The sequence below is a fragment of the Aristolochia californica genome, unplaced genomic scaffold, assembly GCF_029961685.1.
Source record: "Aristolochia californica isolate CCGP_79_NKW_82.1479 unplaced genomic scaffold, dmAriCali1.0.hap1 SCAF_7, whole genome shotgun sequence".
Taxonomy (NCBI): Eukaryota; Viridiplantae; Streptophyta; class Magnoliopsida; order Piperales; family Aristolochiaceae; genus Aristolochia; species Aristolochia californica.
In genome coordinates, this window is record NW_027182268.1 from 38,586,773 (window position 1) to 38,603,565 (window position 16,793).

The 16,793-nt window shown below is 41.0% G+C and overlaps 2 protein-coding genes across 4 annotated transcripts; both read left to right on the top strand.

Moving 5' to 3' along the window:
* The first annotated feature begins 1,885 nt into the window (after nucleotides 1-1,885).
* On the top strand, nucleotides 1,886-6,861 carry LOC137935877 (calcium-dependent protein kinase 20-like). Of its 2 annotated transcripts, XM_068780270.1 has the most exons (10): nucleotides 1,909-1,926; nucleotides 2,235-2,305; nucleotides 2,654-3,179; nucleotides 4,446-4,569; nucleotides 4,675-4,818; nucleotides 4,927-5,079; nucleotides 5,264-5,379; nucleotides 5,474-5,641; nucleotides 5,925-6,155; nucleotides 6,283-6,861. In XM_068780270.1, the coding sequence occupies exons 3-10, from the start codon at nucleotides 2,679-2,681 to the stop codon at nucleotides 6,436-6,438; spliced, it is 1,593 nt and encodes a 530-aa protein (XP_068636371.1). In that variant the 5' UTR covers nucleotides 1,909-1,926; nucleotides 2,235-2,305; nucleotides 2,654-2,678; the 3' UTR covers nucleotides 6,439-6,861. The 2 variants fall into 2 exon arrangements, with proteins under 2 accessions (XP_068636370.1, XP_068636371.1); XM_068780269.1 differs by having other exon boundaries at nucleotides 1,886-2,305.
* Nucleotides 6,862-9,239: 2,378 nt separating this feature from the next.
* On the top strand, nucleotides 9,240-15,467 carry LOC137935991 (probable galactinol--sucrose galactosyltransferase 2). Of its 2 annotated transcripts, none has more exons than XM_068780461.1 (15): nucleotides 9,240-9,480; nucleotides 10,864-11,063; nucleotides 11,182-11,438; nucleotides 11,647-11,737; nucleotides 11,906-11,954; nucleotides 12,094-12,185; nucleotides 12,584-12,691; nucleotides 12,787-12,945; nucleotides 13,234-13,644; nucleotides 13,768-13,909; nucleotides 14,013-14,080; nucleotides 14,191-14,325; nucleotides 14,452-14,669; nucleotides 14,763-14,851; nucleotides 14,945-15,467. In XM_068780461.1, exons 2-15 carry the CDS (start codon nucleotides 10,876-10,878, stop codon nucleotides 15,299-15,301), a joined length of 2,364 nt encoding a protein of 787 aa, XP_068636562.1. In that variant the 5' UTR covers nucleotides 9,240-9,480; nucleotides 10,864-10,875; the 3' UTR covers nucleotides 15,302-15,467. The 2 variants fall into 2 exon arrangements, with proteins under 2 accessions (XP_068636562.1, XP_068636563.1); XM_068780462.1 differs by having other exon boundaries at nucleotides 12,787-12,906.
* The last annotated feature ends 1,326 nt before the right edge of the window (nucleotides 15,468-16,793 follow it).

Here is a 16,793-nt window from a genome sequence, read left to right on the forward strand (position 1 = left end):
TAGAATATATAAATATAGAATAATATTATCGTAATTACCATTGATCAAATTTACCTTATTTATAGAATTACAAGAGAGATAGTAAGTGATTACAACTTTATAATTTGAGTATATTTCTGTTTCAAGCACCTGTTATCTTAATCTTCTCTATCATGTCCCCCATATCGAGCTTAGAGAAAAGTCCAATCTTGATATTAAAAAACAACAAAGGTGTTATTGTCAAAGTTAAGTGGTTCCGGTTCACTTAGGTTAGGTTCCGTCCACTCTTGGTCCACTTGGGTTAGGTATTTAGCTTTTCGCACTTAACAGACTTGTCTGTTGAGTTATATTGGTTAGGCGTTTGATATGTATCAGAGTTGAGTATCACGTTTTGCGTTTAAATCCCGATGGAAGGCGTTTGACATGTATCAGAGTTGAGTATCACGTTTTGCGTTTAAATCCCGATGGAAGTGGTAGGAAATGGGAACGGTGGGTATCAAAGCTATGTGGTTTCGGTCCACCTAGGTTAGGTATTTGATTTTACGCAATTAAGAGACAGATATGTTAAGTTGTATTGATTAGGCTTATGGAAAGTGATTTGGAGAGAACATCGATTCCACGTGACCCTCGCTCCACCGTGGAGCCGAGTCAGCTTCATAATTAATAGGTCAGCGACCGCGAGCAGCATGAAATGAAGTAATGAGCAAGCCTTTTCTTTTTCACCGAAAAAAGAAAAAGCCAAAGCTGTTCCTCTTTGACGCATTCCCGGGCGCACCCTCCAAAACCCACGATCGCGAATACAAACATCTCACAAGGACAATTCGGTAATTCACACTAAAAGCAAGAGGTGAAAATTTAAACAGAGAAAATTCGTCTACCCTTTCGTGGGAGGTCGCTCTCGGTTCGGCTGCCAGCCTGCCACCTCGCCCTTTTTAAACACGGAAACTGTCCCCTTGACTTGTCATCAAATTACTATTCTACTCTTTGAATTCTCCCGTCTTCATCCTTCTCTTGAACGGGGTAATTAAGTCCAACTGCAGCCGAATTTGATTCCGATACCCGGATCCTTTTAGCGGATCTTTTCAAACTGTATTTAGTTCAACGCTTCCATTAATTACAAGACATTGACAACCGTATTTTCTTCCGTCAAGAGTCCACGAGCGGGAGAAAAAGGTCTGGCTTACGTCACGGAAAGTTGACACTCCGACTTCTAGAAGGCTGCTTCGTATATCCTCTTGATGTAAGCAAGCAAGTGGGGTCCGCGAGGCCCCTGACTTTGCGGGATTTATGCCTCGTAGAACTGTCGGACCCGAATAAACCACCTCGTTTTACTCTAATTATTATACCCCTCGTTCGCTTGGTTTTTTCAGGACTCCGTGATCGGTACACCCAGACGAAAACCTGAACAGAAAACAACCCCTTGGTAGGTCGGTCTTGTCTTCTCTCTGTACATCATGTGAGAAGCATATAAGAAGCACGACCATGATTCAAAACCCTGTGGTGGACCCATCTTGAATAGTCCTTGCCTGAAGTCACGGAGATCCCGAGATGTCTCTCAACTCCGAGCGGCCATTAATGAGGGATTGGTGAAATCGGGTTTTCTGGCACCGACCCATGATGGTGAATGATAGTGTCAGCGCTTCTTAGAATCTTCTCATCGTAGGGCGTTTTATGCAATTTTGTGTGGGGAGTGGAGACCTTGTAAAACAACTCTAGAAGGTTGATTTTCTAGAAGCTTTAGGAATGATGATTTTCCTCGTCCCTACTCAATGAAGGGTCGGGCGGTATCAAGGTGAGGGCATTTTCGAGGTTTTTGATAAGATGAGGGGCGTTTTGTGGGGGAGCCTCTGTTTTAGTTTCTCTGAATATTGGAAAAGCGGAAAATTTCTGTAATTTGTCTGGGAAAGGTGGGAGAGAGAGAGAGAGAGCGAAACACGAAGCCTCTGGGTAAGTGCTTTGACCTCTCTCTCATCGCTTGGCGGATTCACACCCATATCCCCTCTTTCAGCCTCTGCTCCACCTATGATCCTTTCTTTCCTCCCTTAATAACACCGTCAAACACTAATCCCATTTGGTTCTCTTAAATTTTCCTTTCTTTGCTGCAAGATATCGAAATCTTTCAGGTTTTGCCTCGCCTCTCATTGACAGGGTTACAACGGTTTCCGGCTTCTCGTCTGGAAATTTGGAGACGTTTCTGCTACAAGTTTTCTTTCCTTCCTGGATTTTATCTGAGAAGGGAATATTCTTTCTTGCAGTTTCATTTATTTCTGTAACCGTTGTTTGTTGAGGCAGAGACAGAGGAAGCAGAAGATTGGAGCTGATCCAGGTCTGTACGCTCTACCACAATTTTGGAGTTTCAAATTATTATTGTTCCTCTCAAAATAAAGCACTTTCTGATCGGAAACTTGAGTTTTGTCCTTCTATGTTTTAATATATTCCGTACCTCTGTGGTACTTTTTTCTATTTCTTTCTTAAAATCTCCCTGCTCTAGAATCTTTAGCAGTTAACTTATTTCTGAACGTCCAACACCAGTGCTGTTTGTCTCTTTTTTGTATTTTCTGTTCACTGTTCTCAAAAATTTTAGGAGCTTGTATTTTCTATTCACTGTTCTCAATTTTTCAGGAGGTCGTTTCTGTTTTTTAATGGTTTCTTTTTATGTTTTTCATCTCAATAGAAATCAATTCTCTTGTGCCTGAACCATGGGAAACTGCTGTTCTAATCCGGGAGTTCCCTCCGAAAAGAAAAAGAAGGGCAAGAGACAGAACCCGTTCTCAATCGATTATGCGACGAATCACGGGACTGGAGGGACAAAACTCTATGTCCTGAAGGAACCAACAGGCCGTGATATTGGACTTCGATATGAACTCGGGCGGGAGCTAGGCCGAGGAGAATTTGGTATAACATACCTTTGCACTGATAAGGATTCCGGTGAGATCTTTGCGTGCAAATCTATATCGAAGAAGAAACTAAGGACTTCTGTGGATATAGACGATGTGAAGAGAGAGGTGGAGATTATGAAGCATTTACCTAAACATCCAAATATAGTGAGCTTGAAGGATACTTACGAGGATGATAATGCCGTGCATCTTGTGATGGAATTGTGTGAAGGAGGTGAATTGTTTGATCGTATTGTTGCAAGGGGACATTTTACAGAAAGGACTGCTGCTGGGCTTACCAGAACCATTGTGGAAGTAGTGCAGGTGAGATCTTGACACCTAATCATGCGATGGTGGATTTCTGGAAATTATTCGCTTGATTAGTATAAATTGAAGGAAGCATTGGCTCTGGACGTTGATCTCCCAGTGAAATCTTTGCCTTTGAACGGATGGAATCAGCTCATATGTCATTTTATTAAGTTTATTTTTTTGAAGGAATTTGGATTCTCCAGATATTCTGGTTATTCTTCTTAGGTATCATGGAATAAGTTTTAGATTTTGGATCCTGTTGTGGGGAAAGCTGAAATTGTACCTCACATGTTAGTGGAGTCAAGCTATTTTTATGTTGCATTCCAGTGCCTCAAAATGATATTTCCCTGAAGAAAATTTCCTTTTACTTCCATGAATATTGGGAGGGTTAGGGTCTTCTTTTCCCCTGAATCCAAGGACTAAAAGAGAGTGTGGAATTTGAAACTATTTGTAGATTTTTTTTGTTTTTTTATTTAAGTGGGACTTTTCAAAACCAAAAATTATTTTAATGGATTTATGGCATCTATTGGATTTGTTTCTAATAATTTATTTTCTGTACTTGGGTTGAGTTGTAGAGATGAGCTTTTTTTTTTTAAATGATCTTTGATTTTAAATCTCTTTATTGTAGAGGGGGACTTGTAGAGGGAGGGACTCAATATTTTTTTAGACTGTTGCACTAGTATTTAGTCTTTCTTTGATTGCTCCATTGTTATTTACTTGGCCTACCATATGTTTGGAATGACATGTCAGTGAGTGTCCAGTTATATTGTTTGCTAGGGTCATAAATATATTCTTTCTGGGAGTAGCTATTGCTTAGGTGAAAAGGCCACATATTCTGGCTTTGTTTACATATAATAATTCTTCTTTGTCAAAAATATTGTTTCAGTTTTTTAAGTTGATCACTATGTCTTGGAAGCTAGCGATGCTATGCTTCTCCCTAACTTCTTGGAATCTTGACATACTTGCTTTTAACTGCTTACAACTATTAGCAAAGAACCTTAAGATTGAGATTCCGTGTCAGTGGAGTTTTCGACCCACTCATTTTATTCATCCTTTGTCATACTTTATTACATCTTCTCTGATCCTTTAATTGTCTGCGGTATTTGGTCCTAGAGTTGAACTTCATAGGCCTGTGTCTCCTTTACTTCAGTTTGGTTGAGCACTTCCATGCCATTCTACTTGTTCTTATCTGTTTTTTTTTTTTTTTTTTTTTTTTCCTGGAGGCTCAAAAGTTAATTGTGGATGGATTATTCATGTTTATGCACATTCCCTCTTTAACAGATGTGTCATAAGCATGGGGTCATGCACCGAGATCTCAAGCCTGAGAACTTCTTATTCGCAAACAAGAAGGAAACAGCTCCACTCAAAGCTATTGATTTTGGTCTGTCTGTATTTTTTAAGCCTGGTAAGGTTATGTCTGTTGTTTTTCTGTAATTTTAGTTAAGCTCCAGGATATTTTAGAATTGTCTGTTTTTTTTAATAACGTGGAAACTAATTCCCTTTTCTGCAGGTGAGAGATTTACTGAGATTGTGGGCAGTCCTTATTATATGGCCCCTGAGGTGCTAAAGAGAAATTATGGACCAGAAGTTGATGTTTGGAGTGCTGGAGTGATCCTCTACATTCTACTTTCTGGGGCCCCACCATTTTGGGCAGGTCTGTTTTATTGTCAGATTTGTCTGTTGTTTTGTTCATGTTGGCATCTTTCTCCCTGAGTATCAGTTTGAACTGGTATTGATTTTCAAATTCTTTCTTCATATACAGAAACGGAGCAAGGGGTTGCTCAGGCAATTATTCGTTCTGTCCTTGATTTTAAACGGGATCCCTGGCCAAAAGTTTCCGATAATGCAAAGGACCTTGTGAAACGGATGCTTGACCCAGATCCTAAGAGGAGATTGACAGCCCAGGAAGTGCTTGGTACTTCTTTCTTCTCTTTTTTCTTTGTTCCAGTCATTGATGTGAAAGGATCTGTTTTATCTTTCAAGCAAATGAATATTATCTGAAACATGCTTGGTTTCTCTTTTTGTCATCATGTCTTTTAAGAGATATTGAAATGTTTTACTTCTATTAAGGGATTGAGTTTAGATGTGATTTCATGCAGAGCATACTTGGCTGCAAAATGCTAAGAAGGCTCCCAATGTCCCTCTGGGTGAAACTGTTAGAGCAAGGTTGAAGCAGTTTTCTGTAATGAACAAATTCAAAAAGAGAGCATTGAGGGTAAGTATGTATGCTGTGACATTCTTATAGTTGCATGCACTACTCTGGAATTTGGGAATTTATGCTTTACACCCTTGGTGATATTCTTTTGCAGGTTGTGGCTGAACATTTGTCTGTAGAAGAGGTTGCTGGTATTAAAGAGATGTTCCAGATGATGGACACCGGCAACTGTGGCAAGATTACTCTTGAGGAGCTTAAAGTTGGTTTGCATAAGATTGGGCATCAGGTCCCTGATCCTGATGTTCAGATGCTGATGGAAGCAGTAAGTGTCCTATATCTTCCAATTATTTGATCGGAATTCATAAATGACTGCTTTCACTCATCAGTATTGCCTAGGATTTGTTTTTGTTTTTTCTATAAAAGGAGCAAAAGAAGTGAGATTCAAAAAAAGTGGAAGTTTATTTTGTAAAGCCGTATCCTTCAACCAGTCTATCCCAAAATTGTTGTTTTATTCTTCACCCATTGCATGGTCAACTTATTGTTGAAGATGACAAGTAATACTCACTATATGTGTATTGAGAAGGTTTGTGTGGTGGTTTGACTAGGCTGACGTCGATGGGAACGGAACTCTGGACTATGGTGAATTTGTTGCTGTGTCGATTCACTTAAAAAAGATGGGCAACGATGAACACCTCCACAAGGCATTCTTATACTTTGACCAGAATAAAAGTGGTTATATTGAGATTGAGGAGCTGAAAAAATCCTTGGAAGATGATTTGGGTCCTAACTCTGAGGAAGTCATTGATGCAATCATTCAAGATGTGGACACAGACAAGGTCAGCTTCAGATCATACCTTTGAAATAACCAGAAATCTTACTTGTCCAAATAAATCCCTAATGAAAAAGGGGATGCTAAATGCCTTTATTGAGTGTGCTCATTTATTTTTGGTGTATTTGGTGCAGGATGGACGAATTAGCTATGAGGAATTTGCTGCCATGATGAAGGCAGGAACAGACTGGAGGAAAGCATCAAGACAATACTCTCGAGAGCGTTTCAATAGTCTCAGCTTGAAGCTAATGAAGGATGGATCGCTGCAGCTAACCAACGAGGGTAGATGAAAGAACAGAAGAAATCGTGAAAATTGATAATTCAAATTCCATTTTACTTAGTTGGGTATTTCACAAATTCGTTTTTACCCTTATTTTCTTGGCTTTTATTACCTCATCCCATACTTCTGATTAATTTATAGTATTTTCTCCTTTATACGTTTTGGGGTTGAAGAGCATTTGGTGGTTTGTCTGAAGGCTGAGGGAATGTCCTTTTTCTGTGTCTTACCTGTCCTGTGTGGCATTTCACTGGAGAAAACAAGGAGGCCGCGGGAGAAAGAAGAAATTAAAAGTGAAGCTGGAGCCTATGATTGTAAATAAGTCGGTTTGATATGTGCTTTCTTTTACTATTTTTTTCCCTTAAATTTTAAGGTGGAAATTGTAACCAACCCCTTCACATGAAGTTTCGTTCAATATCATTATCTTGTTGTTGTCTACTTGTGTCCATATATGACTCTTGCCGGTATTTCCTCGCAGGCTACAGCCACTGTAGTGTTTATAACCATCTGCTCTGTTTTCTCTCCCTTGTAATATAACTCAGGATATTGCTTGCCACTAATAGCGATTGAAGTGCCCAGGAAAAGGAAATGGGTAGGCATTCGTCTGAAGATGGATAGCTTGCTTCAGTTGCCTTTCTACTTGGAAAAAGGACAAGCCCAAAGCATTAAGTTCGGCAGATTTTAGGCGCTTAGGTATGAAGGCATTTCAAAGGTCGTGATTTGTAGGGTGAGATACCGCGACAAGAGGTCGGACCATGTAAACGATCAATCAGTTGGACTTTGAAAAAAAAAAATAGAAGAATTTGGATGCGACGGAAAGGATTGTGATCCGGTTCAATAACCTGCCATCAGTTTCTAGACTGCTTACAAATCAAAGGGTGCCTCCCTTAAATGGCTAGTAATCAGCATCACCATGACCTTGTGAATGTCAAGCAACTTTTGAACCAACTCTTGCTGAAAATCATAAAAAGAGAGGAACCAACTTTCTACTTGCTGAACGAATTTTTGAACCCTTCGCATCTCAACAGAAAGTACCTTTTTTAATGTTTTCTTGAACTAACTCTTGCTGAATATCTGGTAGCTGGTCAATTACCGAACCTATTTTCGGATGCCAGTGGTTAGGTCATTGTTTTCGTCACCGGCAAACTCAACCAGGCCGTGTCCCTCCACATTGTTAAAGACACGCTCATTGTTGAAGAAACTCCTCCGTGGAACTGGGACGGAAATCAGTCAGCTTTCACGCCTGGTGTATGTAGAGTGAAGAAGAAATTCTCAGAATAAGACTCTGTGAGTTTTCTTCATAATAACAAGGCCTTCATGGTGCATTCTAAACCTTGGTGATACTGTTTGTAAGGAAGAGCTGGCTACATCGATGGATATGAGTGGACCACCTAAAATTGCTTTATATGAACAGTTGGAGCAATCTAATTGCTTAAGTATGCTATTCATAAAATCTTGAATTACGGCCAGTATTAGTGGGTCCATACCTGCGTGTAAGAATGTTAAACATTATATGAAGGCTATTGATGAATAATTTAATTTTTCTGATAAGACACTCGCTAGTCCCTTATGTCATATTTATTATATATGAAACTCACTCGCATATGAGGTGTGTGGGAACATATCATCCAATTGATAAACATAGTTGCTCGACTAATGTCCCTTGAGATTGAGATATTTGAATTTTTCCCAGTGCACCCTATTCTGAACTTTCTCTTACAAGACATAAAAAAATGGTAAATTAATGAACTTATGTTCAAGAAAAAAGCGAGATTAATTCAAGAACAAAGAGAAAATGTACATATGATAACACAGGGAAAGAAGAACAAACAAACCATTAAACAAGAGGGAAAGTCGCGATCGAGGGCGTTGCCGCCTCCTACGACCTAACCGGTCCACTTAGGCTGATTTATGCCTCCCCCTTGTGGCTCCAATATAGGGCTCCGAGATGGCTCCTAAGGTCCTTAGATCAAGTGGGACAAAGAAGACCACGTACTTCCCCCCCTCAGACGAACCACGAACGATTCGTAAAAGTTAACCGCCGACCTTTTTGGTCTTTACGGCCTTTTCTCACTAGTAATCGACAATCGAAACGTGGAAATTGATGGGCAAGGCGTGAGAACCGTATGCGCTGCCGCCGAGAACGCCATCTCCACGTGTATCCTACGCGTCAAGTGCCACTTGCCGACTTTTTATTGCTTCCTCTTACCTACCCCCGTACGTCTCTAGCATTTCTGACTTTGCTGACTCACGGTGGGTCCAGCACTAAGACAGGGCAACACACAGAGGAGTCAGAACAGCGAGCACGGCGACACACGTGAGGGTCGGTTTGTCCGGTCGCGCCAACTGGATTGATCCGACGTGGCAAAATGTCGTCCTTCGTTTCCTTGCTTCACCGACCCTCTTGGCCGGAGGTTTCGATACATTGAGACGATATATCGTGAGATTTACTTCTCGGATTTCATATTTTCGTCTATAAGATCTTAAACTAATTCGGTGTTCGATACGACCGATTATGTAGAGGTGGCATCAGCCCGCGTGGCCGTTTTACCGTCAGAATGCCGTTTGTTATGCCCATTGCCGTTTTCTTCGACTGAAACTTGGCAACGTGCCGTTATAATGTGGTTTTTCGGCTTAGCGACTTCACTCATTGCTCGCTCGCGGTTTTTTCGTTATCTGCAAGCCCGAGATAATACGCCTGAAGGCGTACGCAGCAAAATCAAGTTCACGGGGTGAAATGTGTTTTTATATGACGGCATCTTGGGGTGAAAGATGTTCGACCTTTGACATCCTGGAGGGTTTATAAGCGGCTGGATTGGGTTTTCGTTCCCTGCATTGGAACTGATCAAGTGTATCAGGTGTCTGAGCAGTAAACTAGCGTTGAAAGCTCTTTAAAGAAGAGGCGTTCCTTTCTGGAATGCGCTACTACTGAGTCTTGTTTTTGTTGTTGCTTAGGTTTTCTTTTTTCTATTGCCATTTCCCTTGTTCTTGAGTTTTTCTGCAACATCGTCGGTCAGAGCGTAGAGCTTCAGTTCGGTCGGCAAAGGATTTCCAGGTAATGAAGACAGTGGAGCTCCCCAGCTACGGTTATATTTCTTCATTTTAGATTTGGACTACCGGTAGATGCAATAAAAACTGTAGATGCGTTAAGAAATTTCTATCTGGAACGATTAGCACCACAATCTCTTCGTTGATTCTGGAGAAGTCCTGTTGAAGAATGAAACAGGAGAAATTGAGAAATGGTCAGATGTTGGATCTCCGATGCTGTTCTTCTTGGTCTCTGCAAAGGTCTTAACAGACCTAATTGACTATTTAAATCAGCAGAAAATGATTTTCTGGAACTTCATAAAACCATTACAAGATTCTCCTTCCTCTATTGAGCTGCTAATTTTTGCTAATTCTGGAGTATATTTCAATGTTTTGTCTTTGATGTGCCTTGAAGCACAAGACTCTTCCTCGCACACCTCCAGGTTCAGGTGCTATTAGGACCAGTGCTGAATTACTCTCTGAAATTTTTAATTATCGTTTAATTACTTGCCTGTCATTTGTTTTATTCTGTTGATGAATGAGGAAATTTCCCCCTCCTTAGTTCTTGTCAATCTCTTCCTGTTGATCGTTGTTGCCGGAGATTTGTTTTTTTTGTTTTTGTCTGAGAGAGATCTCTGGTTGTGTTTTCTTCTCTGTTACTGGTTAAAAGTTGCCGCCGACCTTATGTCTGGTCTTTCCTCCGAGCAACTGAACTTTCTTAGGTTTGCAACTCCCATTCTGACGCACAACTGCGTCTTTCGCTATTTATCTGGTAATTTTTTTCGTCACTGGAGCAAAATTCTTATTAGTAAAATTGGACCGGTCGACGCAATATCAGAATTAGCCATGACGGCCATGTTCTACCTTCTGTTAATGTCCAGATCTGTTTGCTTGATACCTGGCTCCTTTTTCTGGTTTACCTTTCCTTGACGTTAACTCCCTTGCTTTCACCACAATTTTTGGTGGTGAAAGTCAAAAATTTAGAAATAGAGCAACAGGTAGTGGTGACGTATAGCATCTGTTTGTGGTGTCACGGGCTTTTGCAGATACGAAAAGGGAATCGAGCTGATGCCGGATGTGAAAAAATTTACAAAAAAATGTTAATTGAACAAAGATTTACGTCCGGTAATCAAGCATTTTTCTTTTATTAAAAACCTATGCCGTTGAGTTCATTTAGCAGTACTTCAAACGAGATGTACATCTACCTGTCGACTACCTCAGGCCGCCGTACGCGTCTGATTTCTTACTCTTATATCACGGAGACTTTGAGAGTCCGACACACACAAGGATACGATTCCCTCGAGACGATCAATATCCTTTGTAAAACTTGCCCCGATATGCATGATCGTTTGGAGAGTGGAAGCTCTCTTGTGTAGCTTAAATTTTGATTTATGACGTCAATTTGTAACAGGAGGAATCGAAGATGACGGTGACACCGAAAATTTTCATCAACGATGGCAACCTGAATGTACACGGGAAGACGATTCTTACCGGCGTGCCGGACAACATCGTCCTCACTCCAGGCTCTGGCGGCCTCGTCTCTGGGGCCTTTGTCGGTGCAACGGCCTCCAACAGTAAAAGCATCCATGTCTTCCCAATGGGGACCTTAGAGTAAGTTGTTTATACTTCTCGATATTTTTTTCTCCGGAAAAAAGGGGGTTTCGCTCGTCACAATTTTCACTTTGTTTGCTTGGGTTATAATTGGATCTGTGAAATTTAACAAATGTAGGGGCCTTCGGTTCATGTGCTTGTTCCGATTCAAGTTGTGGTGGATGACACAGAGGATGGGAATGTGCGGGAAGGAGGTCCCCTTGGAAACCCAATTCATGCTCATCGAGAGCAAGGATGGGACTGAGCCCATCGAAGGTTCCGAGGATTCCGAGCCACAGACCATCTACACTGTGTTGCTTCCGCTCTTAGAAGGGCAGTTCCGAGCCGTCCTCCAGGGCAATGAGAACAATGAGATCGAGATCTGTCTCGAGAGTGGTGAGTTAAATGTCTCAATTCAACCGTATGTACCCAGAACGACCGCTGAAAGATCGGTGGAGGGCGCTGTTGTCACTCCATTCAAGCGCACATAACTATCTGTCCATTTAGGCTTTGATTACAAGTTTAAGCTTACAGAAAATAGAGAAAGAAGAAGGGGTGGCGTTAGAAAAAGGACCCAAACGATCTCTTGTGTTTTTTCCTGCAGGAGACACGGCTGTTGAGACTAAACAAAGCCTTTACATGCTATATATGCACGCTGGAACCAATCCTTTCGCAGTGATTACACAGGCTGTCAAGTAAACATTTTGACATTTTTTTTTTTTCTCTTTTTCGTCTTCGGTATTTTCTCGTCGAATTCAAAATTCTGAACCAATAATGCTTGGTAGTTTGAATGACTTCGTTTTCACTCCAACTCATATCTATTATACATGTATTGACTATTAAAATGGTTTTGTATGAAACAGGGCAGTTGAGAAACGCATGCAAACCTTCGTTCACCGCGAGAAGAAGAAGGTGAAATTTCCTTTGATTTCTTTTCGTCGGGCAATTGCATGAATTTCAAATTAAAAAGAGGTACTTAAGTAGACATTTGCTTAACTAAAACGACAGAAAATCTGAATAGCTTGTTGCCGTTGATTTCGTGCATTTGCAGCTGCCTTCTTTTGTCGACTGGTTCGGCTGGTGCACGTGGGATGCTTTTTACGCGGACGTCACTGCCGAGGGCGTTGATGAAGGCCTCAAAAGGTGAAAACTCTCTTCTTTCGGTCTTATTTGCCAATAACATAGCAGTTTATGCTTTATATACAGTCTCCGTAACTAGCCCCCAAATGAGGAGCGCCAGACTATGCGAAGTAGAGACCTGAGAAGTGAGACCCACAAGCATTATGTCAGAATCTTTCCCACTGTGAATCCAGTAAACCATTTACACTGTGAATCCTAAGACTTGCTGACATCTTATGATGCCATGTTTTTCATTATTTTCATCCTCCAGTGCTGCTAATTAATTGTGACTCAGTGACTACCCTCCTCAGTGGCCTAGACGAGTCAGAAAGTGCGTCGGAGACCCCAAACCGAGCGATCTTTTTTTCTCTTTCTTTCAATGTTCGTTTGCCGTAAAGTAATTTTGAGATTTGCATTTTCAGCCTGTCGGAGGGAGGGGTTCCGCCGCGTTTCCTTATTATAGATGACGGTTGGCAACAGATCGGTAACGAGGCTAAGGATTCGGGTTGCGTTGTTCAAGAAGGAGCACAGTAAGAATTATTTAATTTGTTCAAGAAGGAGCATAGTAAGCAAACATTGGAAAAGAATATCAAAACTAACGGTGTATGTGGCTGTTCTTTTACAGGTTTGCTAACAGGCTTACGGGAATAAAGGAGAACGCCAAGTTCCAAAAGGACGAAACGAACGACAAAGTCCCCGGCCTCAAGGTGGTGGTTGACGAAGCAAAGCAAAAGCACGACGTAAAGCAAGTCGGATCCTTGTCCTTTCCTACTTGCTTCTGCCGGTACTGTGATGGTCCCTGCATCTCTGGGCTTTAAGGCAGATTTCTCTTAATTGGCATGCTGTATCTTTTCATTGTCGTGTTTGAGGGCCGGGTGGCAGATGTGTGGGATAAGGCTATGTGCCCTCAGGTCACGTGCGTCACGGGCAGACGGCAGGGCCCACCGTATTGAGACGGTTGCGAATTTTCGTATTCTCCCAAAAAGGAATTTTTCTCGCTTGTGTCTCGACTCCAAAAGACCGTCTTGGACTCGTGGTTCTAATTCCTGTCGTTTTCGTGGGGCCTGTGCAGGTATGTGTACGTGTGGCATGCTTTGACGGGGTACTGGGGCGGTGTTAAGCCAGCAGCTGCTGGCATGGAGCACTATGACACAGCCCTTGCTTACCCGGTGCAGTCTCCAGGAGTTATGGGCAATCAGCCGGACATTGTGATGGACAGTCTCTCCGTCCACGGACTGGGTCTGGTCCACCCCAAGAAGGTGTTCAACTTCTACAACGAGCTCCATGCCTACGTGGCCTCCTGCGGTGTCGATGGTGTCAAAGTCGATGTGCAAAACATCATTGAGACTCTCGGGGCCGGCCATGGTGGTCGTGTAGCACTTACCCGTGTCTACCACCAAGCCCTTGAAGCCTCTATCGCCAGAAACTTCCCGGACAATGGCTGCATTGCGTGTATGTGCCACAACACGGACGGCATCTACAGGTAAAGAAAACTGACCAAGCAAATTACTTAGCTGTTATGGTTTATAGCTAGTGGAGGCTTTCGGATCGGCTGTTTTTACCCCATTTTTGCTTCGATTATAAAAAGAGATTGTTGTTTGTACAGTGCTAAGCAGACTGCAGTAGTGAGAGCGTCGGACGACTTCTACCCGCGTGACCCAGCTTCTCATACCATCCACATCTCTTCTGTCGCGTACAACACTCTTTTCCTTGGGGAATTCATGCAACCGGACTGGGATATGTTCCACGTATGTTCTTTCTTACTTCTCTTGATACAGAGGTCTTGACTATCAATGCTCTCAATTGTATAAAATTTAATTTGTCATAAAAGAATATTACTTTCTGGTGCAGAGTTTACATCCAGCTGCAGAATACCATGCCGCTGCTCGAGCAGTAGGTGGTTGTCCTATTTACGTTAGGTACCTGCTCACGATTTAATTTTCGGATCGTCATGTATAATAGAATGTGAGTTATTTGTTGTTAAATTAATTTTAATTACTTCACCTCTCTCATTATCTGTTCCAAACAGTGACAAACCTGGTCACCATAACTTTGACCTATTGAAGAAGGTTGTCCTTCCCGATGGATCAGTGCTACGTGCCCGACTCCCTGGCAGGCCGACCCGTGATTGCCTCTTTGCAGACCCCGCCAGAGATGGAAAGAGGTGTGCCTCTTCTCTCGATTAACTTCTTAAATTGTGCAAAATTATACGTAGAGAATGGTATTCATAACAGAAGAATACCTGGAGAAGCCCTATCGAATACCTAAGGAATCTCTCACTTCATTGCAGCTTGCTTAAAATATGGAATGTGAACAAGTGCGCGGGGGTTGTGGGCGTGTTCAATTGCCAAGGTGCAGGCTGGTGCAAGGTTGCCAAGACGACCCGCATCCATGACGCCGCTCCTGGGACCCTCAGTGGCTGTGTCCGTGCCCTTGATGTGGATCTCATTAATCAAGTGGCGGGACAGGAATGGAACGGCCAGGTGGTGATCTACGCCTACAGATCAGGTCAGCTTTCTATTCAAATGACAAATTTTGGATCATCTGGTTGTACTTTTTTGTTTTGGATAATTTGACCCATCGAGGTTTTACCCTTTTCAGGAGAGGTAGTCCGACTCCCTAAGAATGCATCTTTGCCTATCACGCTTAAAGTTCTCGAATACGAGCTTTTCCACATTTGCCCGGTTAAGGTAAGTCTCTTTCTTAGATTCGATTTTAGTTTGTCCGAATACCTCTCTGGAGAGAAAAGAAAAAACATGCTAATTGACGCTTGAATGTTTCAGGAAGTTACTTTTGCAATCTCCTTCGCACCAATCGGGCTTGTGGATATGTTCAACACGAGTGGGGCAGTGGAACAATTTGAAGCCAAGAAGAACGAGAACGCGCTGGCATTCGATGGCGAACTGGCTTCTGAGGTCTCCAACGCTCTGAGCAATGAACGCGCCTCATCGGCAACCATCACGGTGAGAGTCCGGGGAAGCGGCCGGTTCGGCGCCTACTCGTCCCAGCGGCCGCTCAAATGCACAGTGGACACGGTGGACACGGAATTTAGCTATAACCCCGAGAATGGACTCGTGGAGTTCTCTCTTCCTGTTCCAGATAAGGAAATGCACAGATGGTTTATTGAAATCCAAGTGTGAGATATCCGTGTAATATGAGGGTTCGTCATTGTATTGGTTGGGTAAACTGGGTGGATGTGGGGGGACGGGTCGGTGGCTGGCTGTTGATAAGCTAGTGTTGGGAAAAAGCGGATGTATTCACTAATGTACAATAAGCTTTTATTTATAATAAAAAAATTAAGTAGAATTTAATTAAAAATTAATTTATTATTCCAATTACATTCAAAATTAAACATTAAAATATAAGTCTTAGAATAATTAAATATAAATAGAAGAAGTAAAATACTTTTAATTGAGATTTTTCTATAAAATCTTCTCCTATGATATTCTTGTGAGATTACCATATTAATTTTAGTTTTGTGAGATTTTTTATTGTGAGCAGTATGTAAGATTCTTCTATTTTTGTTCTTTAAGTCTCCCCTTGGAGTTTATAATTTTACAATAAAAAATGATTCTCTGTCTTCAAATTCTTTTGTTAGAAAAAAATTCTTTATACATACAAAAACTTAATTTTTTGTATTCCCTTTTAAAAAAAAATTGTTCACATAAAAATTATTCAACATGTGAAACAAAATACTTTTTTCTTGTACTTTTTCTTCTACTTCTCTCCCTACAAGCAAAGGATAAAAAAGATATAGAAACCCAATTTGGATAAAACACAATATGAGAGAAGAAAATCACTCATAACCGTACAACAAAGTTCTACATACCAGTAAAAAATTGTCATAGTTTGAAACACACCACTCAATTTTAAAGGCGAAGAAATGACCCATCTTTAAGGCACAACAAAGAGACTACTCACTTTTAAAATATAGTTAAATCACCTTTTGGATGAACAACAAAAGACTTGACTCAAGTTGGATGTTGGGCTCACTCCTTTACTTTCCAGATAGTGGGTCTAGGTATTGTTCTGAAGTGATAAAAATACAAGATAATAAACTGAACAAATACTAAAGAAAAACAACTTTAATTGAAAGGAGATGATTATGCAACACATACTTCCAAAGTGACCTTAAAAAGACAAAAAAAATAGGGGAGTCTATAAGGATAGAACTTAATAAATTGGATTAAGTATAACTTTCTTTTTGGTGGGTACCACAATTTTTGAGTTAATTATACGGAAGATACATAACTTAAATAAAAAAAAATGCAAAATTTGAAAACAATATTGAAGGAAGATATTTAATATTGAGGGGAGAAGGGTTTTTTAGCAGGAATAAATGAACCCATCTTTTTTCATTTATGAATTTGTTGAACGTTGGATTGTGAACTCATAATTTTACTTATTTGTTACTTGAGATTCTACAACAATTACTCAATAAAAAAAAAGCGTCATACGTTTATGCGAGGATCTATACGTTATAACAAAAATTTGGAATATTTTAAATTTCTTAAACATGTTAGACAAATTTGAGGTAAAAAATGTTTTTATTAAGGGATCAAAGTACCACAAGTTTACCGGTATTGTAATCCACAATATATTCAACCTTTTCTCCACCATTTTTATTGAAAT

Bases quoted from the DNA above. Each gene is read 5' to 3' on its own strand.
- LOC137935877 (XM_068780269.1), top strand. From the start codon at position 2,679: ATGGGAAACTGCTGTTCTAATCCGGGAGTTCCCTCCGAAAAGAAAAAG. The intron at 5,380-5,473 runs GTAAGTATGTAT...ATTCTTTTGCAG, and splicing joins TCAAAAAGAGAGCATTGAGG to GTTGTGGCTGAACATTTGTC. The intron at 5,642-5,924 runs GTAAGTGTCCTA...TGGTTTGACTAG, and splicing joins TTCAGATGCTGATGGAAGCA to GCTGACGTCGATGGGAACGG.
- LOC137935991 (XM_068780461.1), top strand. From the start codon at position 10,876: ATGACGGTGACACCGAAAATTTTCATCAACGATGGCAACCTGAATGTA. The intron at 11,955-12,093 runs GTGAAATTTCCT...GTGCATTTGCAG, and splicing joins TTCACCGCGAGAAGAAGAAG to CTGCCTTCTTTTGTCGACTG. The intron at 14,326-14,451 runs GTGTGCCTCTTC...ACTTCATTGCAG, and splicing joins CCCGCCAGAGATGGAAAGAG to CTTGCTTAAAATATGGAATG.